Here is a 27,324-nt window from a genome sequence, read left to right as displayed (position 1 = left end):
AAATGAATAAATAAAGAAAACATAAAGCTTTCATCTTTATTTTTCTACCTCAACCGAAAGTTCAAGCAACAAAGAAGCCATGGATGCTAAAAAATTTCAGCAAGTCAAATTCCTTGCATATAAGCCCTTAAACTATCAGTTTCTTATAATTTTTACGTTTTTGAGATCGTTGTTTCGTAATCTAGCTAGCCCGTGCCTCTGAATTCGAAATTGTTAAAGATTTTTAACATGTTGCCATTGTTGAATGCTTGAGTAAATTGATGATTTATGATAGATTATGAATATTTGATGTTAGATTTTCATCTTTTATAAAGTGATTTTTGAAAAAATGTCAATTTTGACTAAATTGTGAAATGTGGAAATTTAGTGGTTAAAATGTGAAATAAATTGAAAATATGGGCTGATAGTAATATATGGAAAATTCAGCTAGCTTGGGTTTGTGTTTAATTTCATGAAATTGTGATTTTATGTGATAAGGACTAAATTAAGAAAATGTGAAATAATAGGGGCAAAAATGTAATTTTGCTAAAATGTGTAAATTGTGTTAAATTGAATGAAATGATGATTAAATAAGTAAATTTTGATATTATCTAGAATGAGAAAAGCGGAATTGGGATCTAGATCGAGGGAAATCAAAGTATCAGATTAGTCGACCTAAATTCGTCGTTTAAGCGAATGAGGAAGTTCGTATGTTTAATAAGCATTAAATTATACATGTTTAAATGCTTAATTGAGATAATTATGGTGAATTCTTAAATATTGAATTTAATTGTGATTACAATGATTTGGAAATGTTCGACGGAGATTTGACAAAGTAAAAGTCCCGGTTGAACTTTAAGAATAGATATGATACAAATGTCATGACATTCGGGTTACTGAGATTACGTGTAAGACCATATCTGGGATATGGCATCAACATGAGAATTTGTGTAAGACCATGTCTGGGACATTGGCATCGATATGTGATTTCGTGTAAGACCATGGCTAGGCTATTGGCATCGATACGAGATTACATGTAAGACCGTATCTGGGATATGGCATTGTTACGGTACTATGTGTACGAGATCCCCGAGTATCCTTTAGTATTCCAAATGGTTCAATGGGAAAAGTGGATGAAACATGGTTATAAGTGATGGTACAACGAAAGCAAGGTATTCGTGACAGAAATCAACAAGTAAGTGAAAGTTGAGAATGAAAGTACGATCGAGTTAAGCAAGACAGGTACGTACAGAACCTATGTGAGAATCGAATGAAAGTGAATTGGTGAGTTCATACCGTATCATGTATATCAAATGAGAAAAGTATGTGTTTAAATATGTTTTATACCAAAATGTGCTCATGTGGCTATATGGAAGTATGAATTGAATGTTATATGAGAATTAAATTGATTAAACTTGAGAAAGCTAATGTTAGTTATGTAAATGATTATATGATTGAGAATGAAATGAAATATGATCTATGTGAATCGCATAGATGAAATATGATACGTGTTATGAGGACATATGGAACTGGAAACGAAATTTTATCAAATGTATGAAAGAAATCATGAAAGAGTAAAATTTGCAATAAAACAGTTTTGGACAGCAGCAGTTTTATAACTTTGAAAAATAACTAAAAATTGTGGGAATCGCATTAGAGGTTGAATAAGACATGAAATTAAATCCTATTGAGTCTAGTTTCAAATAGAAGAAACAATGTAAGCAAAAGAATCTTGTATTATGAAATATTTGAATTTTTGTGAGATAAGGTTAGAATGATTTTGGAATCCCTTGTTCTGACTTTGGAAAATCATTAAAATTTGTATAAAAATAATTATGGGTTAAAATTTATATGATTAAAATTATTAATGAGTCTATTTTCAAGAGAAACAAACGGTAATATTATCCAAATCCCGTACTAAGAGATAATTAATTTTTTGAGAAGAAGGGTCGGAACTGTCAGACAACAGAACAGGCACGACTTTGAAGAATTAAATGTACTTATTGGCTAAACCAAAAATACTGGAAATTTTATGGTAAGAAGATATGTGAGTCTAGTTTTTGGAAAATCAATCGGATCTTAATTTGGAGTTCGGTAGTGCAAGATATAAATAATTTAGTGACTATGACTCGAGTAGACAGCTTGATATGAACATGAGTAAATAGTGGAACTATGTGAAATTTTGATTGTATTATCTTGAGAACATGTTGTGAGGATTGGTAAAAGCAGGTTAACAGATTGCTTATTATTTACATATCAACTTACTAAGCTTTATAGCTTACTTTGTGTTATTTTTCTATGTTTATAGTGTTTCGAAGGCTCGCTCGGGTTGGAAATTGTCGGAGATCCCATCACACTATCCAGTTATGGTTTCGGTAATTAAAAGATTTGAAATTTTGGTTAAGTGGCATGTATGGGCTAGTTGGTTTGTTAAGTGTATAAGTGATTTTGGCTATTGGTGCCTATATGATTGAAATGTATTGAGCCATGAGATTTGGCTTGTTTATAATGTGAGGTTTGATATGTAGATGGCATTATAATTAGTATGAGATTGTGGTTATTTGGTAAGCTTTAGTAAAGTTATTGATGCATTAGTGGAAGTGTCAAATTGATATTCACGATTGATGAATAATGGTATTTATGTGTTTGTTTATATTGGTATTGAGAGGTTAGGTTGCAATTGAGATTATGAAAAAGAAATGGAGTATTTTAGGTCTAAAAAACATTGATTTACATGCCTTATTAAATTGATTTAAATGATGATTGTTTGGTTAAATAATAAATCATACTGATTTGGTATGTTTGTGGTTAGGCAAAAGTTTGTGTATGAATAGATGAAATGGTTGAATTGGTATGGCATGTTTGATGCAATTGTGGTTAATGTTTGATGCATGAATTTACAATGTTTAAGCTGCCTATTGTGTACAAAAATGGTATATTTTGTGCTTGTGTAGGGTTGACCCTTATGGTTGGCAAATGACCTATATTCGTCCACGCAGTTGTTGACACGGGCATGTGACGTCTGTTACTAGAAAATTCTTAAAATTTCGAAAATTTTTATGTGTAACCAATTTAGTCCCGAACCTTCTAAAAGCATGTTTTAGATCTCGTAGACCTATTTAAGGGACAATGTCATTTATGAATGAATGTGATATGATGATACATGATCAATGTATATGAAATGTTTGTATAATGATGTAAATTGTTCGGTAATGCCTCTTAACCCTAGTCCGACGACGGATATGGGTTAGGGGTGTTACAAAAAATGCCTAGATCCCTTCCAAAAATTCCTAGATTCCTTTTAAAAGTGCACCACAAGTTAACTGATTATAACATGGCTAGACATGACATGACATACTATTTGGCAAAATCACAATGTGGAGAAAATCTCGTAACGACGTCGGCTCTGTACTTTTCAAACTTTGCAATTTGGCCCTTATTTGATCCCAGGTTAACTTTAGAGCTCACGTAAGTTTGTATTAAGCTCAGGAAATGTTTAAATTTGTTCTGAATGACTTATAAAATTGTAGATAATGATTTTCGACTTGAATTATCCGTTAAAGGTCTGTAATTGTTCTGTTTGTAGTGTAGCACTCTGTAGCTTAGTCTTGGTGAGCGAGACGGGTTAGGGGTGTTACACTTTTAATCAATAATACTAAGTTAATAACACTCTTCATCACAAGTTTAATTAAAATTCAAACATATTTAGTAACAAGAATTTAATTGTTAAATATTTAATCATTCAAATATCATGTAAAATATAACTAAATAAGAAAAAAAAACTAATGTAAAGTAACCTTAAAATAATAATAAATTTTCTTTCTAAAGAAATATAAGAAAGTAAAAAATAGTGAAAAGAAAACATACCAAATATGGTTTATATAAATTTCTTGTCATTTAAAATTGAAAATATGGTAAAAAGCTTTAGAATTACCAAAGAACTTGAGTTGAAGTCTCGTTATAAGTAATTTTAACTTTCTTTTCGGTGAAGATTAATTTTATAATTTTATTGACAAAAATATTGAAACACTTTGTCTAACCGAATGATTGAGGAGAGAGGTCACATGTAACTTTGATTCCTTCAACAATATATGCTTTTATTTCTTTTTGCATCCAAATGACCAAATCCAAATAGAATAAAAGAAATGAATTTGATTAATCAATAGAGATATTTACGATTTTTTTAAAGTTTATATTTATAAATATAAGGAATATAAATAATATAAACTCTACTATTAATAAATATTAGAATTCTAATTGTCGAAACCTTTTTTTTGTAAAATGGGGTCGACTTGGATTTTGAAAACAAAAACGAACATGGGAGTCGCCACCAATCTTTTATTAAGGTGTGATCGGTTCATCTTGAAAACGATTTTAGGTCTACGAATTTTGAGAAAATAGGTTCGAGAGTTAGTTACGCACGAGGAAGGGTTAGCACCCTCGTAACGCCCAAAATCGGTACCAAATTGATTGTTTAATGTCTTGGTGTCGAAAATTTGAAAAGATTTTAAAAGAAAACTTTTTAACTTGAATGAATTAAAATAATAAAACATTCTTATTTTAAAGAAATAAAACATCACACTCAGTGAGTTACGGCGCAACATTTTCAATCTTCAAATTTAAGTTTGTCTTTTGATTTTTAAAACTCATGCATTTAAATTTCAAAAGGATATTCGATTATTTGGGCTAAAAGAGAAAAATTGAAACCCAGTAAGTTAGGGCACGATCAATCGAAATTCCCAAATACAGAATATTGCCTTTATTATTTTTAGAAAAACCCTCATCTCGAGAAAACAATGTGTCATATCCAATGCGTTAGGACACGACATATTGATTTCCCGATAATGAGCTTTTATGTTTTTTTTATTAAAGAGCATTCCCGATTATTTAGATTCAACGAAGAAAATTGGAACCCAATATGTTAGGGCTCAATCCTCTCGAAGATCCCAAATATCGAATATTGCCTTATTTTGAAAGCCTTTGAACAAAAATAGTTTTAATGCCTTGATAAAACCAAATATATTTTCTTTTTAAAAAATGATAAAATGTTAATATACAACATAAAACAAATACTTTAATATGAATTATATATGTATATGTATTTACAAAGTATGTATATATATAAGTACAATATATAAGTAAATTTGAAAATATGTGTATGCATATATTAACACATATATATAAGTATACATATAAAAAAAAGAATGAAATATATAAAACAAAAAAACTTATAATAATTGTCGAAACCATTTTTTTAAAAAGAATAAAAATTAGTTGTTGACTAAAAAACAAAAATTAGGAGTCACCACCAATCTTTTATTAAGGTGTGATTGGACCACCTAAAAACAACTTTGGTCTACGAGTTTAAAAAAAATGGGTTCGGGAGTCAGTTACGTACGAGGAAGGATTAGCACCCTCGAAACGCCCAAAAATTGGTACCAAATTGATTAATTAATGTCTTGAAGTCGAGAGTTAAAAAAATGCGATCCTTAATTAAATTAAATCGTTTATTAAGACCTTCTCATTTTGAGAAAAAAAAATATCACACCCAATGCGTTAGGACACAACATTTTATTTTCTTCATGATGAGTTAGCCAAGAAAACTCATGTAATAAAATTTAAGAAAATATCTAATTGTTTAAAATTTATGAAGAAACCGCAACCCTATACGTCAGGGCACGATTTCTTAAAATCCCAAACATTCAATAGTTCCTTTATTTTAAAAAATCTTTATCTCGAGAAATCAACGTGTCACATCCAATACGTTAGGACACAACATATTGAATTCCCGATGACAAGTTTTATTTTGTTTGATTAAAGAGCAATTCTCGATTGTTAGATTTAACAAAGAAAATCGGAACCCAATACGTTAGGGCTCCATTTTCTTGAAAATCCTAAATACGAGTATCATCTCTATTTTGAAAAGTTCTATTTTTAAAATCGAGTAAAAAGATGACGTAATATTATAATATATATATATATGCCACAATAAGTACAACAATAATAAATATAACAAATGGCATAAAAATAATGTATACAAATAAATAAACGAAACTAATTTACATAAAAAAGGTGAACAATGGTATGCAAAGTATTAAATAAACAAGCAAAATAATATAATGAAAACATAAATTTGGTTCCCAAATTCCCAAAATATACTAGAAACTTGACTGCTCAAAAAAGAATTTCATAATTGAGTAGGTGACCTAGTTAAGAATGACACCAATACAAGAAAGTGCTTTATAAATAGTATATATATATAGCTAGCCCTCTTTATAACAATCATATGCTATAACAATATTTTGCTATAACAAACAAGTTTTTAGTAGAATTGATTTTTATATTTTATTTTAACCTATATAACAAATTTTCACTTATAATAGCAACTTCTATAGTTATGACGTCGTTCTTTATTAAATTAGTTTTTATAACTCGTATATTGCCTAAAATTATAGATATATATATGTAAGCCTATTAATTATAATTTATTAAATAAAATGATCTTAATTAAAATATTATTTTAATAAAGTAATTAAATTTCACATGAAAATGTTCTGTTAATCACAATATTTTATTAAATGGAAATAATCTTTAATGAGTGAAATTAAAGATATAAACTATTAAATTCTTTAATTAAATATTCTACGATGAATTTAGAATATTATAAATATATAAATTGAATACTTGAATTTAATAACTCATGATAAATTAATTAATTTAATTTGATAATTCATATTATATTAATTGTGATGAATTTCTTAATTAACTAAGTGAAATAATGTAAAATAAATATGTAATAACACATACAACTGCTATACAACTTTTAGCTTTGTTTATTTGATTTCCACGTTTTTTTTCATATAATTTTCAACTTTTTTTTATTTTAAAAAAATTGATGATGTGAAGTTTATTGTAAGTTTAGTACGATTATTTTTATTTTATAATAGCTTTCTATAACAAATAAAATTATTATAGAGAGGAGATCGTAACGGTAAGAGTTAGTGAGTTACCGACATAAATGTACAATAATGCGGGAATTTATGACGAATTCGAGTGATTTGCGTTAGGCTGTGCCTGTTAGCCTTAAATTTCAGTAGATACCAATTATTTATAGGAAAAAGAGCTGCAATCCAATTTCCTCAATGTTGGGGCCATTTTAATTTAAAAAAGAAGGTTGGGCCTTTTATGGAGTTACCTTAGTTGACTTTACCCGAAGTGCGAGCAAGACGCTCATGGTTGCCTTGCCCATAACCAACCAAATTTAGCCCAAGTCAGCTACAAAGGAAAGCAAATGGGGCCTCTCAGTGATAACGACTAACGATTCAAAGCGGCAGGAGCGAGCGAGGGAAGGGAAGGGAAGGGAAGGGAAGGGAAGGAAAAGGAGGGAAAGAGAGAGATCTTCTTCTGCAAACTTTGGGGTTTTGGTTGGGATTGGTCAGGTCAGGTCAGGTCAGGTCAGGTCAGTGAGCGCTAACAAAGAAAGATGAAAACCAAAAACTCTTTTTATTTTTATTTTATAATTATTCTCGTCTAATACTACAATGAAGAGCTTTCTTTGTCCTTGAATTAAAAATTTCTTTTTTCGAAAAAAAAAGATGGCCAATTTGATTTCCTTTTTGGTGATGATTGTCTGTGAGAAAGAGCGTGTGCTTATTATTTGCAGGAAGAGAAAGAGAAAGAGGAAGAGACAGTGTGTGCGAGAGCTTTATTAAGAGAGGATCTTTGTGAGATCTTTTGTTTTGAGTGTATTAGGGATTTCAACGATTTTCGTTTCTCAGCTCGAGTGCTTCGATTTTCTCTATGGACCGGAAGCTTGTGGTTAGTCTCCCCTTCTTAATTTATGAAAGGTTAGGTTTTTGTTAATGGGGTTTAATTTTATTTTCTTGAATTTGATTAATTTTCTTTTCTTAGGTTTTGGGAATCCCGTGGGAAGTGGATACTGAAGGTTTGAGGGAATATATGAGTAATTATGGTGATTTGGAGGATTGCATTGTCATGAAGGTGCCCCCCCCCCCTTTTCTCATTTATTTATATTTATTGCTTTATATCTAGGGAAATCTGCAATTTCCTTCACTTAACTAGCATGGTTGTTATTTCTCTCTGATTTTATATATTCTATCTTAGTTATGTTGAAGATTTGTAGAAAAAACTGTAATTACTTGTTTTTTCTTATGCTGTTCATTGATATTAATGTTCTTTTTCTATTATATAGGAGCGATCCTCAGGCCGATCTCGTGGCTTTGGTTATGTAACATTTGCATCGGCTAATGATGCTAAGGTAATCATCGGCTCTCTCTCTCACATACTCTTTTTCTTTCTCTCCCTTAACTTTAAACCATGTGATAAAGAAAAATAATGCTTTGTTTTTCATTTTCTATAGAGTGTGCTATCAAGAGAGCATATTCTTGGGGAGAGATTGCTGGAAGTTAAAATAGCTACTCCAAAGGTTTAACATAAACTTTAGCAGATACCTTTTTATTTGAAAACTTTTATGGGTTTATTATTTCTTTATTCATAGCTTCAATTTTTTTTACCGTGTTGACAGGAGGAGATGAAATCACCTGTGAAGAAAGTAACCAGGATATTTGTGGCCAGAATTCCACTATCAGTGGATGAATCAACCTTTCAGAGGTAATTAAGTGCAATATATGAATCATAGTATTGCTTTTCTTTTTCACTATTTGCTCTTCATTCTTTGAACATGGTTTATCAACTCTACCCAACAAACCATGGCTTTGTCTTCTTGAGCTGTCTAATTGCACCCGAAGGGTAAAGAACAAATGATAAGTTAATTTGTCTGTTATGCGAAGATTAACATAACAGCAATATATTCTTCTTCGCAGACATTTTGAGGAGTATGGTGAGATAACTGATTTATATATGCCAAAGGTACTACTCCCTTCTTTTCATATGTCTATGTTCTGCTTCTGGTTGCATGTAATAGCATTCTTGGTAGAGTTCTCTGAGATTATTGTTAAGTATGAATTTCACAGGATCAAGTCTCAAAAGCGCACCGTGGATTTGGCTTTATCACTTTTGCTAGCGCAGGTCAGTTTATCCTGTTCCTGGCATAGCACCTTTCAGTTAAATTTCTACATCCAATGGTTTGCATGCTTGCATTTGACCTTTGGGTTATTTTTTTTGGTGTCTACTAGATAAAAGTGCTATGAGCTATATTCTTATCTGTTTTTCTAATTGAAAATCTAAGTTGTACAGTTAAAAATAATTTATTACTTTTCAAACTTAGTTATGTATACTGGCTCTTTCCCTCCTCTCCTGCAGTCTGACAGTTAGAAGATGGGTAATACTTATTCATTTGTACAGGTTCTGTGGAGAATCTGATGGCTGATACACATGAACTAGGAGGTGCTACTGTAGTAGTTGATCGAGCAACACCCAAGGCAAGTTAAATCACAGCCAGTGCTGTTTCGTTTTAACAATTTACCTGTTTAGTAAAGGACAAAGCACAAATTTGTTTTCATATCCTATTCCCCTGGGAGTTTCACATATATACTCGATATATGTGGCGATAATACCACTGTTTTGATATTATATTGACAGGAAGATGATTTCAAGCCTATAAATAGAATGTCACAGGGGGGATATGGTGCATATAATGCTTACATTTCTGCTGCAACTAGATATGCTGCAGTTGGTGCTCCTACCTTGTATGACCATCCTGGCCCAGTGTACGGAAGTAGGTTCCTTACCTAGCAGAGACTTCGATTTATGGAATTACAGTTTATTCATCTTATCCTTCTCTCCCTTTATGTTGAACTAGGAGGGGAGTCTAGTCGAGGGATGGGAAAAAAGATATTTGTTGGCAGGCTCCCTCAGGAGGCTAATGTTGATGATCTACGCCACTATTTTGGTAGATTTGGTCGTATACTAGACGTTTACGTTCCTAAGGTAAAAGTGATAAAATACCAAGTAGCAATGAGAGATGAATTGAGCCATCTTATGAAGGTTTGTGTTCTCTTGTAATGTAGGACCCCAAGAGATCTGGCCACAGAGGTTTTGGTTTTGTAACATTTGCTGAAGATGGAGTTGCGGACAGAGTATCTCATAGGTCTCATGAGATTTGTGGACAACAGGTACCAGGAAACAAGCTTTTATGTTCTTTCCTCACACTTGATTGCCACCTTAGATCTGAGGCCTGGTCATGATGCTGTTACTTTTTATTCATATTTATGAGTATTTATGCATGATAGCATGTCAAACAGACCAAGTTCTTTGATAATATGTTTAATTATAACCTGTGGTAATAGCCATTTTTCTGGTTATGGGAATTAACTCTAGTTCTTAGATTATGCTCTGAAATTTTTAGGACTCAGTTATTATTTACCATTATGGATTAATTGGAAAACCTCAATTTATTATCTTAATTGATGTGATAACTGCATTATGAACTAAGGTTATCATGGACTCTGCATGCTTTTTTAATGCCAAAAAATGAAAAAGAAAGACTATGACCATGTAAAATCTGGAAAGCATAGCAGTTTCACTTGAAAAGGTTTTGAAATTATCTTGCAACAATTCCAAAGATAAAATAAATGGTTAAATCAAGTTAATTAGTCTTATCTGGTTCGCAATTTTTCCCAGGATTGAAGATAAAGTGTACGTTTACAGGCAAGCCTGCTTGTCTACAGTTATTTATGTTCTTCAATTATCTGCGAATTCTATGAAATGCAATAAAAATGTCATAACTTACGTTAATTTGAACTCTAATAATTTTTTTACACATGAACTTGCTATTCAGGTGGCAATAGATTCAGCAACACCTGTTGATGATGTTGGCCCTAGTTTCATGATGAATCCTGTTGGACCATTTAGAGGTTTTGGTGGTCCAATGCGCTCCTATGGTAGGATGTACGGAGGCATGCTTTTTGATGATGTGAGTATGCATGTGTGTTACAGAAACATAGTTCCTTCTCTTTTATTTCTTTAAATTTTTTTTTTTTTTGGGGGGTCGGGGAAGAGTTCCTAAGTCCTTACAATGCATTGTGCAATTTTTATTTAGCAGTGGAGTTACGCAATGGGGGGTGCAAGGCCGTCGAGAGCAGATTGGCGGTACCGGCCATACTAAAGTAGCCTTGGAATTGGCGTGAAGATCTTCTTGGGATGTCAACTTTGAACAATCTAGATCATTACCCTGATATCATTATCAATATCTTGTATTCTGATTATAAATCATGTCGTATCAGCCATACATTTCATTGTGTAGAGAAATATTCAAGCTGAAGTATCTAATTAATGAATTTTAACATTGTGGTACCTATCTTTATCAAACACTTCCATCTGGAACTTACCATCAATGGTATGCAAGTTACAAATATTTTGCATGGAATTGTTGGTATACCCTGTCATACATTAAGCTGGTATTTTTATGTTTCATCACTAACTTATCAGACAGTAAAGCAAATATATAAGCCAACCTATTCTTGTTAGTTGACATTGCAAAGCATAAAAGATGATATTTCCTTTAAAAAAGAACCAGAAAAAATCACATCCACTAAGAACAAGAAGTTGAAATCTGCAGTCTCCTGGACCATCGAATCTAGAAATCTTAAGATAATTTACATGGAAGAGTAGGGAAGCCGAGAAACCAGCAGCGAAAAAAATCCGGAAACAAATACTCCATTGGAAGCTAATACTTTATGGAAAAGATTTGAGGATATGGACATAAGATTTGCAAGAAACTAGAAACCATGGCAGGTGAAGCAACTGCTGAGAAAACTCATGCGGATATGGAAGAATGTAAACTTTGGTGAAGTCTTGGGAATCTGTTCATCCTCTTTTCCTGATATGGAACTCCTCATTTCTTGAGCTTTCACCTGAGCCGTTCTCAGCTTTCTCAAGATCTTATCCATTGAAGCTGATCTCTTCTTTTCTAATTTCATCTGATATTAAAATTCAGGAAAAAGAAGAGATTTTAAGAAGGTTTAAACAGTTGGATAGAGATAAAAAGTGACAAAAGTAGAAATCCTGTGTGCATGTGAACCTCTAGTTTACGTATGGCTGCCTCAGCTTTTGCCCTCTGCAGATTCTCCCAAGCACTGATCTTTGCTTCCTCTCTTTGCAACCTGTAAAAAATCCAAGTTAAGATCTTCTTCTGAAAAAAAAAGATCCTCTATATTTCTGGTACTTTAATTTCACTCAACTACTCCCCAAGTTTCTTTCGGATATTGATATTAATGGTCCCCTGAAATCATGCAGTTCTACCTAGGAACTCAATGTCGGAAATTTCCTGGGAACATTAAACACCAAGCATTGAATGACCCAACTTACCCTCAAATTAATCCAACTATGGTTTCCAGGGATGTTGGGAAGTGTAGTGGCCCCTACTATTTAATGTTACACGTCATAGGAAATTATTGGGACTCTAATATTATATGAAAGTAGTGATCTTGGTCCCTAATTGAACTAGTGAAAATTACATTTTAAACTTCATTAAGCAAAGCACAAAATGAGTTCATCGGATTTCAATTAATTGTGTTTATTATGGACGTCTCCTGTTTTAACTGGATGATGCAGGCAGAACTTGAGGAAGAATGCAATAAAAACATACTTTGAAATGCTTGTTGCTGCCTCTGCGATATCCAGAGATAAAGCAGAAGTTGGGGCGCTGTTTCGGTAGAAGCCTTCAAAATCCGGCTCGCCTTTCTTGATTCTTCTCGATCCATGCCTTTTTGACCGGTTAGTAACAGTGGCTCGCTTGTCTATCTGCACTTCCCTGATGTCCAGTTTAGAAGGATGATCATTGTTGTCCACAGCAGGAAGAGGAAGGATAGGGGGAGGTGAGTGGCCGAATGAAGACCTCTCTCTAGTAGATGAGTGGCTGCTACTGTTGTCCGGGCTCATTTGCGTCGCCATATCCCTCCGCGAAGCTACACGACACAGCATCATTTCGGCATCCTTGATTTCATCAAGTTTTTCATCTGCGACAATTTGATATCCAACATCAGAAGTTTGAAACCAACATGAACAGATATAGTCTTCTTATTACAGTCGCAGCAGCTCCAAGCCACAAACTAAAATGCAATATCAATTTGAAGCTAACGTTTTACAGGATCTATTAAAATTTAATCGTATTTCATTATCTACTAGCCTCCAAGGCTCTATGTTCCTCAAACTCGGATACATAAAAGAGAAATGAAGAGCTGGTGGAACAAAGTTCACCTACCAGATGCAGCCTTAAGAAGTTCATCATTTACAATTAATCAGTACTGATTAGATATTTAAAAGAAGTGGGATTGACTTTTAGAGTATCTTCTTTGCAATTTGGAAAAATTGGGTTTTGTGGGGGTTAGATTATCCTACTTCATGTAGTTGAACTTCCATAATCAGATCAGCCTAAGATGAAATTGCAAGCAAATGAAGCTCAAAACAAAGGAAGAACAGTAATACCTTGAGAGCTTGGCAATGAAGACTCACTGACCAAATCTGACGACCATCCAGGTATAATAGCGGATCGTGCTACATTACTATCACTCTGCACCATACAAGATTGATCGCCGTCAACATCTCCAGCAGCTGCCGCGGCTCTACAACCAAGATAATGAACGGAAACCCCATCAGCCATCAAAACCCCAGTTGAAAATGGAGACCCTGCCATCAAATTCGTCACAGTCCCACTCCCTCCACCATCAAGCAAGTTCATGGAAGGCGAGCAATTGGAGTAGAAAGCAATCCCAGGGGGCACAATCGGCCCACTTTTAGACTTTGGCCGCCTCTGGAGATGATAGTTTACGTTCTTGCTAACACCATAACCCAAAACAGGGCTACAAATCCACCTCTCAGCATCTTCCCATTTGGAAGGCAAAGTTCTTCCACTGTAAAAAGGTGTCAAAGATGAAGCACTGATATGTCTTCTGCTATTGCCATTGCTGTTAGCTGAACGCGCCACTCGCTCTGAACTCCAACCTTTTTGACTCACCACCGCCCCATTATCACGGTAATCTGAACCTCCTGGGCTTGGAAAAGTACCCAGATGGCTCAAAGAAACAGACCCTTTCTTCATTCACTCTCAATCACCCCCAACAGTCTTAGCCTGATACCTCACCCAGTGCCACAAAGAGCTAGACTTTGAACAGATAAAATTGATTATTCGGTTTGCCGGCAAGACTGTCTAAAAGGGTCATTGAGACAATGAAAGAATTTGTTTGAAAGCTGGTTTTTACTGTTGTTTGCAGCTAATTATATACCCCTTTTTTTTACATTAATTTATTATTTTGGGAAGCTATCCGATCCTTGGGTACAAAGATTTGTTTGCATCTAAGACAAGCCTCATGAAGGGTTGCTCCATTGAGAATGAAAAATGCCAAAACACAGCTTCAAATCATTGATTACAAAAGCTAAGAATGTTGACGAAGTAAGCATTAGACGTTTTTATCAGCAGTATCTGTCAAAGACAACGTTATTTTCATCGTTTTTATACATAGTCCTTTTACTTTTTTACTAGTTGAAATCTCAGATACTCAAGTAAAACCACATGAATAAGACAACAGAAAAGCCACCCAAGAAAAAGGAAAAAGAATCCATGGGTGACCAACAAGAACAAGGAGGCCATATACTTGGACTTTGAAGATTGAAATTTAAGAACATTGTCCACACATTTCCCATTTTCATTTGTTTGTTCCTTGTAATACAAGAAATCACTTAATCTCTGTTTGTTCATGGGATTGAATATTTCTGCATCTTTACCTGCCATAATCAATAATTGAACTCTTTTATAAAAATAGAATATTTATATATTTCTTAATTAAAAAAGCATATCCAAATCAAGGCGGATCCAAGGGTCTTTGGTCCCTCGTTCTTTAGCATCGTAAGGGGAAATTTCATTTTACTCCTTCCAACATTTATAATTTAAAATTTTTATCTCCAATCATAACATAAAATTTGATATTTTCATAAATGATAACTTTTAGTTACAATATATTAATATATTTTGTAAAATGAAAATAATTTTTAATACATGAAATTACATTAATAAATTTTATTAATGACTAATATTATTAATACATTACAGTTTTAATAAAAATTAAATATGATGTGCTATTTGTGTCTCAAATGGGTATATTTATAAGTGTATAACGACCGCTCTTTTAGAAGATCCAAAATTTTGATAAACAAATAGGGTTGCTATTCACTATATATTAAATTACTCATTCACTTAAAACTATCATTTTTAATCTTGACTTGTAAGGAGCATTGGTTAATATGGGTTCAAACCATCCCCATCCTAATATATTAATCAGGTCTCTAACTTAGTTATCAAACTTTCATATTAATATTATTAATATAAGTTTATTACCATCAAATTTATATCCATTATTAGATAATTTTAAAAAATATATTTTAAACATAAAATATTATTTTACTTACGACAAAATTTAGTATATTATTTAAAAAATATTTTCACCAACCATATATTTTTTAAAGCAAATATATTTATTTGCTTAGGTGATTTATCTAAAATTACAAATCATTCTTGATTACTTAACTAAATCTCATTACATTTTAATTTATTTGAAATTTTCACTGTTTAATCCTTCTTCCCTTTACTAATATTTTCTTCATTTCATATTTTTGCGACTAAATTATAATAACCTTAGCATCCAAGTTATTCCACAAATGTATTATTTTGATTGGCTCATTCTCAAAATATAACTATATCTAATATGTTAGATTTTAAAATAAAATATTAAAAAAAAAAAGAAATTGCAATACTTGGATGCTAAGGTTATTATAATTTAGTCGCAAAAATATTTTTACTATTTTATTTTAAAATCTAACATATTAGATATAGTTATATTTTGAGAATGAGCCAATCAAAATAATACATTTGTGGAATAATATAAAGTTTAACTATAGTCTAATATTACTTTTCTTAAAAAAAAACCTAAACTCTAAAATTATTTGGAATGGCCCAAATTACATACATCATAATATACTTTGGGATAATATAAAAGTAATATATTTTTACACTAACTCAAATTACATGCATTTTTTAGAATGAAAGTACATACATTTACATTTATATTTTACGTAAAAAAATCTTTCCATGTTTCCCATTTTATTTTAATTTGGAAAATAATAATTTTTGGAAATAAGTTTCAACATAATCACTTAAAAAATATATAATTATACTTGATTGAGTCTTAGTTCGATTGACATGAGCATTGTCACTAATGTAGAAATATCTTAATTTTTTCTAAAAAACAACCCAAATTTAAATTTTTTTAATAAAAAAAATGTAGGACCTCAATTAAGATGTTAAATATTTAACGTGAAAATTTAGTTTACAGTTTTTAAAACATGCAATTATAATATTTGTATACTTACCCACTGATCGGAAATGAAGTTCTGGATGTTGGTTCACTCCCTTCTTTTGTTCTCACTCTTCATTTTCAAGAAAAAACGCAAACTTTAACAGGTAGGGTTTAATGTTAATTAAAAACCATAGAAAATGTAAATATGATTGTGTGGTCCAATGAGTTAATATTGCTGCAAACTGATGCCCATATTGCTGAGTGCAGAGCAGTGGCCTGAAGCTAAATTTGTGAAGGATGTAGACATCACGTAAAATTATTATTATAAAACTATATAATATAGTGCATTATAGAGAGATAGACTTCCCATTCCAAGTGATATATTATTGCACCGCTTTCTAATTTATCTCTTTCTGGGGTCGGCATTTGCTTAACCGATAGAAGAATTCATTGAGTTATATTAGTACATTGGTTGAAAAAGAAATGTAAAAATGAAATTTTAATTAGTAATTATTTTTAAAAATGATTAGATATATGGTTATGGATAGAAAAAGTTTATATTCAATTAACCAGGGACATGAAACATTATCAAGAAAAAATGTAATAGTATAGATTTATAAATTTGGATTGATTTAAATAAAATTTAAAATTTATATATTAAGTTGGATCAAATTAGTACACTACTCCCTCCACCACACCCTCTAGTTGGTCTGATAAAATTTTTTGGACACATGCAACAATTGGACGGTTTTCGGTTAATAGTACATATAATATGTTAAAGCATATACGTGGGATGCAAGAGATACTAAGTGGAAAGCCATCTGGAAGTATCAAGGATCGCATCGTGTTCACTTCTTCTTATGGCTCATTCATAGACAAAGATTGCTTACTAACCAAGAACGTGTATGAAGGGGTATTGGACAAAGTATATCCTACCCAGTCTGCCACCACAAGATTAAAGATATCTTACATGTCCTTAGGGATTGCATGAATACTAAAAATGTTTGGAAGTACTTTGTGCCAAGAAATTATAAGCCACAGTTTTTTTCCCCGGGAAACTCTCCGATTGGGTTAAAGCAAACCTAGAAAATACTGGATGGACGTTGGGGAATAAGGTGACTTGGTCTACTCTTTTTGGTTTGTTAGCGTGACGCATATGGAAAAATAAAAATCTCTTTGTGTTCCAAGGTATATCTTGGAATTTTATGAAAACTATTAAGATTTCAGTGAGTTGGGCAAAACAGTATAACATAGTGCATAATTTATAACTGTCCAGAGGAGATATATGAGTATTTCTTGTTTTCTTAGAACTCTTTTCTTAGCAAGTCTTCCGATTGAACTTTGTAATCTTTATTTAAAAGAGATTTTGAAAGTGAATAATACATATAAGATTAAACATTTTTTTACGGGATTTAAGATTCTTTCTAACAAATCTTAAGGCTTAAAATTCCTTTTGAAGAGTTCCACTTGTTCATCATAGGTTATTCGTGAGGAAGAGGTAAAAACGAAGAAAGAGCCTTGATAAGATAAATAGTTTTCTTGTGAAACATCTAATGACAAGATCCATAAGTTGGGATCGTAACAACTTGACTTCAGAGCTAGGAGCAATGGGAAATTCCATTATAAGGGGGTATGATGTGATACAACAGGGTATATGAGTACTTCGAGGATCGAACCCAAAGGAGTTGACGATTAAGTGAATTCTAGTTACAAACATGCAAATAAAGAGTCTAAAAAACTACTCACTAGATGATATAGTATGGCAGGTCATTCAAGAGTGTGATTATACCAATTAATTAACAAAAATTTGCAAATGACCAAATTGTAAAGAAAATAAACTACACGACTATCAAATACAAACAAATATGATAATAGAGGACGGTTGATTGATTACCATGTGGTTGGTTGACTTCCGACTTAGGGATATAAATTGCTATTACTCCTAAATTGGTTTCAGTTTACGTTTAGGCTTCACCTTTACCAAATTAGACAAATTTATTTAGTTTATCTCTCGAATTCATCGACTAACCCGAGACTTATCAAATTGATGCCCAATAAGATCTCCTCTCGGTCTCACTTATCTTGATTTCCCCTTAGGGGCGTTAATATTATGTTTTTAAGTCTATTTGATTTAGTCCAGTTTTGCAATTTAGTTCCCAAACCCAAAAATCAATTACCCAACATTTCCATCAACCAACCTCAAAATATCTAGCCACTCATTACCATTTCTAAACTAACAAACAAAAAGGAAGAACACATAAAAGCCATTGACATAAAACTTGAACAAAAAAGATGAAAGTTGTGATTTTTACCTGGAAAGAGTTGAAAGGAAAACAACTAACAGCAAAGTAAATGAGCAAAAATAATAAATATGATATTTTTCATGGATGAAAAGAAAGCAAACTAAAATGACATTAAATTAGAGATTAACATGTGACTACAAGCAAGTTCAAGGTACTAAACATGTAAATAAACCTAAGCGATAATAATAACTAACTTAACTACCTAAGAAAATGCTAAGAAACCAAGGAAATTGTAAAAAACTAAGTTATACAGCTATGGAGAAGACTAAAACTTAGATAAAGTGAAGAGAAAAACTAAGGAAAACTGTTCTAAAACATGTGTCTAATGGCCTCCCCTCTCTCCAGCCAATTTTTGGCTCTTTTTATCAGCAATTCTAACCCATTTTTCTTGACCAAAATGCCCCTCAGCGTATCTTTTTGATTGGTGCTTCGGTTGAATAAAGAATACCATTGATGTCATTTTTCCCTTCACGACAGTGATATCGCGATACCCAGGGTTTGGATATCGCGATAATTTCAAAATGGGAGTCCTCCTTGAAGGGTATCGCGATACCACTATAGGTGGTCATCATTTTCCTCTTCATTTTAGGACTATTGAGGGTATAGTGATACCCATGATTGGATATTGTGATGCTCCCTCTTTAGTGATGTTTTTGCTCAAAATTTGCCACCGTCGAGTTCCTATAACACTCAATCGATCGTTAGGATTCAAATGGCGCATTTGGCCAATTTGAGTCTCAAAATAAAGAGAAAGTTATTAAAGAGAGTCTACAAACTATGCTAAACTACGAAAAAAGATACTAATTTGCTAAAAAACAAGCTCCTTAAGTATAACGGGGAAACCTAATTTGACATATCAAATTACGACAGATCAAGTCATGAGATAAGAATGGTGGATATAGTCTAGTTAGTTATAAATTACATGTTAAATTAGCATGATTAGCTAAATTATGATTTGGTTTATTTTATTTTTAAATTATGTTAGAACCACTGAGCCCTATTTCTCAACGTACGATTTGTTTATTTTTGTGTGCAAGTAACTTTAGATCTTAAGGAATCGAGGAGTACAACAACATCCAAGACTCATCAATTCTTGACTCAACAATGTTTGTAGTGGTTTTGTTATGTTTTATATCAAGTTGGCATGTACCAAGAGTCAGAGATATGTTCTCTACTAGCTATATGGTTGTATGAAACTCATTTTGGCATGTTGATACTAAGTTTGAAGTGCTGCTCACATAGAAAGTAAGTTGATTTTCATGTATGGATTTGATAATGATGTGTTTATGTTGTAACCATATGTTTAAAAATGTTTAGATATGCTTAGAATGATGTTTAGAACTAGTTTATAATGTCATATAATGTGTTGAGATGATTTGATAATGTTTTAGATTAAATTAGATGAGTTTTTGGGTCACTTTTGGGTTCTGGAAAACTTCTATGTATATAAATGGTCAAATGTATCGGTACCAGTAAGTCAGTAGCCAAAAATGAACAGTAGCAAGGACTTCTATTGGTATAAGTATGTCAGGATAGGGCCATTTTCCTATTATGCCTTGTTTTGACCCTCGAAGACCCAAATTTGGTCCTAATTATCCCCTAAAACCTAAAACTCAATTAAAAATTATTCAAAAGTTTTTAAAAGACATGTAAATGTTATAAACCATATGATTGTTTTGTTTATTTTGATATTTTATTGATGCTTATGTTGACTACTTAAGAGAAGGTCGTTCAAGTTACTTCGGCAACGAATGTAGTGTCTCATATTCGGACCCGACGATCGAGTCAGGTGTGGGGTATTACAACAAGAAAGGTAAAATCATTGGGAAATGAAACCTCAATGTTAATGGATTTCCTAGGCTTTAAAATGTCTTCATTCTTGAAGCTTAGAAGGCCAACTTGATCATTATCAGTTAGTTATGCGATAAGAGAATGCTTGTTAAATTCACTAAAAACTAGCGTTTAGTAACCATTTGTTCTACTAAACTTGTGTTGGAAGAAGCTAGGACATTCAACAACTGCCACAGATTGATTCAACCTTTGCAATGTAACAATACAAGCGTATGATACATCTTTGTCCATCTTAACGCTCCTAAGATCGAGGTGGATCTTTCTTGGAGCTCATGAGCTATCTTTTTCCATCTTGATGTTTTAAAGCCCAAGTCTGATATGAGTGTTCCTTAATTAGCATAAGCTATCTATCGTTATTTTGATTTTTCAAATTCTTTGATTAATATTATTTGGTTGTCAAAATGGATACATAAAGCTATCTTTTTTTCATATTGATGCTTAGAAGGCTTTGATAAATCTTTCTTGGCACATGCTCTACCTCTCACCATGTTAATGGTCCAAAGTCTAGAATTGGTCTTTCTTATTCATCAAATTTTCTATCTTTCCCAATGTTAAGATTACAAATTTTGAAACTATTCTTCATTTAACATTGCATGTTCTACATATCTCCACATGGAAGTTAATAGGTTTGAGATGAATTGTCACTAGTCATGATGCACATCGCATGTTCTATCTTTTGCCATGTTGATGTTACAAAGTCTTAAACAAATCTTCATTTTTATGGTTATTACAAATCTTAAAGTCAATACAAGTATTTACATGGCGACTCCCTTAATTTCCTCGATGAAAGTATACCTTACAAGTCCTTGAAAAAAGCCACGTATTTTTAAACACCTATCCAACTTCTTCATGTACCAAATTTATCATGACTTTATGTTCTCAACATGGAGATTTTATTGAAGATAACTTCTATTTTAGTGAGGATTGTGACAACTTGAAAAGCTCCAATTCATTGAACTAGTAGGAAGCGAAGATACGCAGTGTGGAATATGTCAAATTGATAAGTGTGTAATTTCTCAATTTATTTTTGATATTTCTCCTATTAAATTATATTATTTATACTTATATTTTATTTATTATTGATTTAGGGAATAATTAGAGAAAAAAGAGTTTAAAGTTTATTTTTGACAAGTTTATGTGTATTGGACTTTCAACACAAGTAATTATAGGTATTTACATGGCGGCTTCCTTAATTTCCTCGATAAAGGTCCATACACTTACAAGTCATTGAAAAAAGACATGTGTTGATAAACACCTCTTTAGCTTCTTCATGTTTCAAATTTATCATGATTTTATGTTCTCAACATGGAGATTTGATTGAAGATAACTTGTATTTTGGCGAAGATTGTGATGACTCAAAAGGCTCCAATCCATTGAAGTGGTAGGAAGCAAAGATAGCATTGTGGAATATGTCAAGTTGATAAGTACTTAATTTCTCAATTTATTTGTGATATTTCTCCTCTTGAATTATGTTATTCAATTTCTTAAATATATTATTTATACTTATTATTTATTATTGATTTAGGGATTAATTAGAGAAAAAGGAATTTAAAGTTAATTTTTGACTATTTTTTGACTTTCAACATAGTGCATCTTCCGTATTTTATCCATATCTTGAGCTATGGAACTCTATTTTAGGCTCATGATATACTTATTCTAAAATAATCAAAATATCTAACCAAAGTTATTTCACAATTCAAGCCCGAAAAATCTTAAGAAGGAACCCAAAAATGGCCTGGAAGTTTGATGTAAAAATTGTCAAGAAACCTTGAAATTTTTTACTTTCTTTAATTAATGATCCATTTTATTATTTTTCCCAATAAGCAGACATTATTAGGTTCAAACTTGGGAGAGACCCGGGCATAACCACCTTAGTTTGATTCAATAAATTTGTGAGACACAATTTGTGCTTAATTCTTCTTTGTTCTTTAGTATTCATGCATTTTCTATTTTAATCACAATTGCTCAAGTTTGTCAAATATGTGGCCAGTATTTGATAGCTTAAAACGATTGCCTTGTTAATTAGAACAATTAAATGTTTAATTCATTCTAATACTAGTGACGAACTAGATAAAGTGCTTATGTCGTAGTTTACAGTTATGTGGTGTGGATGTGTGATCTAGCTTAAATAAACCATGCTGAGTTGAGCTTGATGGTTAGAATTAGGTCATTCTCATTATTGGATGTGTGATCTAGCTTAAATAAACCATGCTGAGTTGAGCTTGATGGTTAGAATTAGGTCATTCTCATTATTAATGTTGTCATCAAGTTAAATCTTAGGTGTTGAATTACAAGGTTATTATTGATTAGGGAAGTAATTGCAAACGAGCTAACTCTTAGTTACCAACCAGGTAATGAGAGATTGATTGTCTAGCGTTGAGTCAACAACTAGAACTAATTTATTAAAAGTATTGAAGACATATTTGTGTTTATGTGTTAGAACTATAAATAATATCTAATATCAAATTAGAACTGTAAACCAGGATCTGTCATGTCAAATCATCAAGAATAAATCAAGAACAAAACTAGATGCGGAAGCGTACCTGAATTCATCGATTTCTTGAAGTCTACGGATCTTGGGGTTTTGATGGGATATTAGAAAGTTACCTTGTGTGAGGACCATAACCCTAATATATATAACTTTGGCACATTAGCCCTAATTCCTAATTAACCTATTATTAATTAGAAATTGATTAGAACTGAATTACTAGAGCATCTACACATATTTGACCCATACTTTATTTAATAATTAAAGCCCAATAAACCTTAACCAAATTAGATCACTTTTAATTTGGGCTAACCTATCATGATAGTAAATAATAACATGTAATTACCCTTATTATATATATGTGATGTCCATATTTTCCAACAATCTCCCACTTGGACCACACATATATATACTAATTACTCTATAATTACATGTCATTATATAACCTTATGAGCTCAAAAATTTTACTATCATATCCAAAAGGTATTCCGAACAATCTTGTCCATTAATTATGTTAACATAGGACCAAGACGACTTTCGTTACATAAATCGTAACTAAATCCGTCCCTGATAATGCATATTAACACAACTAAATGACATAGATCAAGTATGGATGTGTAGCATGGAAATTACATGCAATATGATCTAAACATGTCTATTTCCAACTGGTCCTCCTTAAACCTTAGTGAGATCAAACCTTACCAAAACCAAAGTGTGAATATACCAAATAAGTTTTATTTCTGCAAAAAATAAACTTAATACCCGTAAACTGAAATAACTAAAAATGTATCTATAACATAAAAGCATTTAAAAATACAAAATCTCACTAAAACCAAATATCTTTAAATGATATTACACCCATATGAGCAATGTGCTCATGAAAAACCTCAGGTGTAGTCCCTTAGTAAGCAGATCCTCAATTATGGAGTTTGTCCCAATATGCTTTATAGACACCTAAGACTCTGAACTTTTACTTTAACAACCAAGAACTTAAATTCTATGCGCTTTGACTTTGATGTGCTCTTATTCTTATTGGAATGAATGACTACTAATTATTGTCACAATTTGCACCCTAGTGACAAAATTTTGCATCAATATTCCATCAAAATTGGAGTCTGTATACTTGATGATCTCTAACTTATCAGACCTCCGATATGTGAGCATGTAATCTTTTGTTCTCTGAAGATACCTCATAACCCTCTTGCTTGTTAACCAATGGTTCATACCAGGGTTGCTTAAATATCTGCCTAACATCCAAACAATGTACGCAATGTCCGGATGCGTAGATACTTGAGCATACATTAGACTCCCACTCTTGGGATGTAGAGAATCTTATGCATTTCCTTAATCTCAAAATCATTCTTGGGGTATTGGTCGAGACTTAACTTATTATTGACAAGCAGTATGTCATTAACATATAAAACCAAATATAGAACCTTACTCCTACTGAACTTATTGTATATGCAATTATCGACCAAATTCATCTCTAAATTGAATGAGATAATCATTTGGTAAAAGTTGTAATACTATTGACAAGTAGTCTGCTTAAGCCCATAGATGAAGTTCTTTAATTTGCAAATCATTAACTTTGCTTCATTAGACACAAAGTTTTCTAGTTGCACCATATAAATGTATGATCAATGTTACCATTGAGAAACCATTAACTTAATATTCATTTGATGCAGCTTAAGGTCAAAATATTCCACTAAAGCCATCATAACCCTTTCTCTAGTGGACCTTTTCTAATGACATTCGTTCTTGAGGTTGTTGAGTTTGTTTTCTGTAACAATTACCTCATCTTGAATAAGGAGTTCTTCAACATTGTCTTATTGAGGTTCTGGATTCACTTCTTGATCAATGATAGGTACGAGAATCTAAACATCGTCAAAAGTGATAGCAGGAACTAAGTTAGAATTTAATTCCTCTTCAAAAGCAATGTCTCTAACTTTATTTCTCCCTCCAAACTCAACATCCTCAAAAAAATGTTGCAGTTCTTGTCTTAAAAATATTCTTTATTGTGGGATCATAAAACTCATAGCCCTAGATCACTCAAAATAACCAATAAAGTAGTTGTTCACTATTTTGGAGTCCAATTTCCTTTCATGTTGCCTATAAGGCCTTGCCTCAAGTGGACACCCCCATATGTGAAAGTGTTTTAGACTAGGTTTTAGGCCTGTCTAAAGCTCATAAGGTGTTTTTGCAATTACTTTAATGGATATTCTATTTAGAATGTAAATTGTTGTCTTTAGAGGCACTGGCCAAATGAGCACTTTCACACTTATCATGTTTCAACCTTTCTTCCTTTTACACACAATAAGAAATGAGATCATTTAGAGTCCATTTCTCTTATTGACAGACGTAACCAATTTTAAATTGGTTAAATTGTGCAGGAAGCGATACCAAAATCATAAGAACAAGTAATTCCTCAAAAAGCTTGATCTTAAGTTAAGTCTTGAGGTAACATGTAACATCTCCATAATGTACTCCCCCATGTTTCCTTGACCCTTATGCTTCATAGACATCAAAGAATTCAGAAATGATTTCATATCAACCTTATTATTTTTAGCAAAACGTTTCTCAATTTCGTTAAGGAAACACTTGGCCTGAGTAATCTTTTTAGATTTTGTGCCCCTAAAGGCTTCTGGAATGCTGTGTTTCATAATCATTAGACTCATGCGATTTGAATGATCCTATCTCTCAAAATCCCTCTTAATATCTAGGGTGCTTTCCGCAATGAGAGGTGTAGGTTGCTCTTCCCTTAGTGTAAGGTCTATGTCCATACAGCCAAGCACTATAAGTAAGCCTCTTTTCCATTACGTAAAATTAGTCCCACCAATCATGTGTATAGAATTTATATTAGCAGATATTGTGGCAGCAAAAGATGAACTAGCTGAATATAGAACAAAAACAAATAAAAAACAAACTCAAATTAATATTCACAAGTAAATAATAAATTCAAGATAATGACTAATCCCATCTCAAGATACCAAACACAACATTGATATCAAGTCTTTGGACAGTAATATTAACAGTAAACGGTACTCTTGTTACAGCAATTAAACATTGACAATAAATTATGTCGAACAATGAATTAATCTTTTGGACTAACTTATTGTCCCCATAAATTACCTTATAGTTGTCACACATTTATCACCACAGATGTCGTTGAAATTATGCCAAATATTAACTTACCTTTGGGTCAATTAATAAACGCATGAATCACAAAAACATATAATCATCTTGATATTTTAAATAAACTAATCTACACAAAAGAGGTCACTTTGGCGACATTTTGTTTCTATTAATCTATTTAAAATATTAGACATCCTTAATTAAAACCTAAAGCCAAAATCAATTTATTTATTTCAAAATATTTCTCTTAATTTCATGTTTCAATCAAATTAAAAATTATAGTATATATATGTATATATATTTATCCCAAAACAACATACAATGATGTTTGCAAATATAATAATAGTTGAATAAATCATAAACCAAAATAATTTGAATAAAGGTAAACCTCATCTCAAGATATCGAGACATTCCATTAATATTTCATCTTTGGACAAAATATTAACTTGTAAGTGATATATTGGTGTAATAATCAAACATTGACAATAAGAACAATTCGACCCATAAATCTTCCTTTAGGCCAATTTATTGCTCACATGTAAAACCGAATAATTGTCACATGTTTATTACCATAGTTGCACATGTAATATTATTAACCTTCATTTGGGCCAATCAATATTAACATAACTTAAGTTACATGCATACAACCTTTTATATTTAAAAAAATAATTTATACAAAAAAATCACTTTGGTGACTTATTGCTTCAATTAAGTTATTTTAAAATATATATAAATATACAAATATTCAAATTTAAAATTTCTCCAATAGTCAAATGTCAAATTTTTTTATTGCTTTATAGACTTTGGAATAACCTAAAATAAGGTTGTCTTAATAATGCAATAAAAACTGAAAACCTTAATCTTTGACTTTTTTTTGTTGTTGTTCTAAAACCATATATATCAAAACCAAATGAAATAATGTAATGGTTCAAAGCCAAATAATTAACAAGAACATGTATTTATAATTTTGGCATAGACAAAAACACCAAAGCAATTCACGCATATACATGTATTCATAATCAAATAGAAAAACTTACCCTGAATATACCATGTAAATCTAAAGTTGTATTTATGATTAAACAGAGATTCACATGAATACTTGAAAAATATTTTCAAGTAAATAAATCTCAAAAATAAAATCATAATAATTGGTATATCCCACAATTCAAACTATAGATCATATCATCATAATCAAACAAAATATTGTAGAACCAAACTTAAAACCAAATACTTTAAACATATATCATGATTAACATCAATTTGCATCAAAACCTAATTTCATCATAATTAAACCATAAAA

General features: G+C 31.8%; 2 protein-coding genes across 6 annotated transcripts; one reads left to right on the top strand and one right to left on the bottom strand.

Moving 5' to 3' along the window:
• The first annotated feature begins 7,141 nt into the window (after window positions 1-7,141).
• Window positions 7,142-11,253, top strand: LOC105763367 (uncharacterized). 5 transcript variants are annotated; one of them, XM_052625092.1, is made up of 14 exons: window positions 7,142-7,438; window positions 7,643-7,797; window positions 7,891-7,980; window positions 8,192-8,257; window positions 8,360-8,425; window positions 8,525-8,610; window positions 8,823-8,868; window positions 8,973-9,027; window positions 9,304-9,384; window positions 9,545-9,676; window positions 9,761-9,888; window positions 9,969-10,073; window positions 10,739-10,873; window positions 11,000-11,253. In XM_052625092.1, the coding sequence occupies exons 2-14, from the start codon at window positions 7,780-7,782 to the stop codon at window positions 11,063-11,065; spliced, it is 1,074 nt and encodes a 357-aa protein (XP_052481052.1). In that variant the 5' UTR covers window positions 7,142-7,438; window positions 7,643-7,779; the 3' UTR covers window positions 11,066-11,253. The 5 variants fall into 5 exon arrangements, with proteins under 5 accessions (XP_052481052.1, XP_012437041.1, XP_012437042.1 ...); XM_012581587.2 differs by having other exon boundaries at window positions 7,147-7,428; window positions 9,304-9,380; window positions 9,541-9,676; XM_012581588.2 differs by having other exon boundaries at window positions 7,147-7,433; window positions 9,304-9,380; window positions 9,541-9,676.
• Window positions 11,254-11,433: 180 nt separating this feature from the next.
• Window positions 11,434-14,290, bottom strand: LOC105763366 (uncharacterized). The gene is made up of 4 exons (XM_012581586.2): window positions 13,387-14,290; window positions 12,548-12,917; window positions 11,981-12,062; window positions 11,434-11,879 (listed from the first exon to the last, which is right to left on the bottom strand). The coding sequence occupies exons 1-4, from the start codon at window positions 13,997-13,999 to the stop codon at window positions 11,679-11,681; spliced, it is 1,266 nt and encodes a 421-aa protein (XP_012437040.1). The 5' UTR covers window positions 14,000-14,290; the 3' UTR covers window positions 11,434-11,678.
• Between the last annotated feature and the right edge of the window lie 13,034 nt (window positions 14,291-27,324).

This window comes from Gossypium raimondii, chromosome 12 (genome assembly GCF_025698545.1).
Source record: "Gossypium raimondii isolate GPD5lz chromosome 12, ASM2569854v1, whole genome shotgun sequence".
In the NCBI taxonomy this organism is placed as follows: domain Eukaryota; kingdom Viridiplantae; phylum Streptophyta; class Magnoliopsida; order Malvales; family Malvaceae; genus Gossypium; species Gossypium raimondii.
This window is presented reverse-complemented; position numbering and strand designations above follow the sequence as displayed.

What these genes read in the sequence shown, in the direction of transcription:
- LOC105763367 (XM_052625092.1), top strand. An exon ending in TAGACGTTTACGTTCCTAAG is followed by an intron (nt 9,889 to 9,968) that starts GTAAAAGTGATA and finishes CTTGTAATGTAG; the next exon opens with GACCCCAAGAGATCTGGCCA. An exon ending in ATGAGATTTGTGGACAACAG is followed by an intron (nt 10,074 to 10,738) that starts GTACCAGGAAAC and finishes CTTGCTATTCAG; the next exon opens with GTGGCAATAGATTCAGCAAC.
- LOC105763366 (XM_012581586.2), bottom strand. Translation starts at nt 13,999, where the DNA reads ATGAAGAAAGGGTCTGTTTCTTTGAGCCATCTGGGTACTTTTCCAAGC. An exon ending in GCAGCAACAAGCATTTCAAA is followed by an intron (nt 12,063 to 12,547) that starts GTATGTTTTTAT and finishes GATTTTTTACAG; the next exon opens with GTTGCAAAGAGAGGAAGCAA. An exon ending in CAGCCATACGTAAACTAGAG is followed by an intron (nt 11,880 to 11,980) that starts GTTCACATGCAC and finishes TTTTAATATCAG; the next exon opens with ATGAAATTAGAAAAGAAGAG.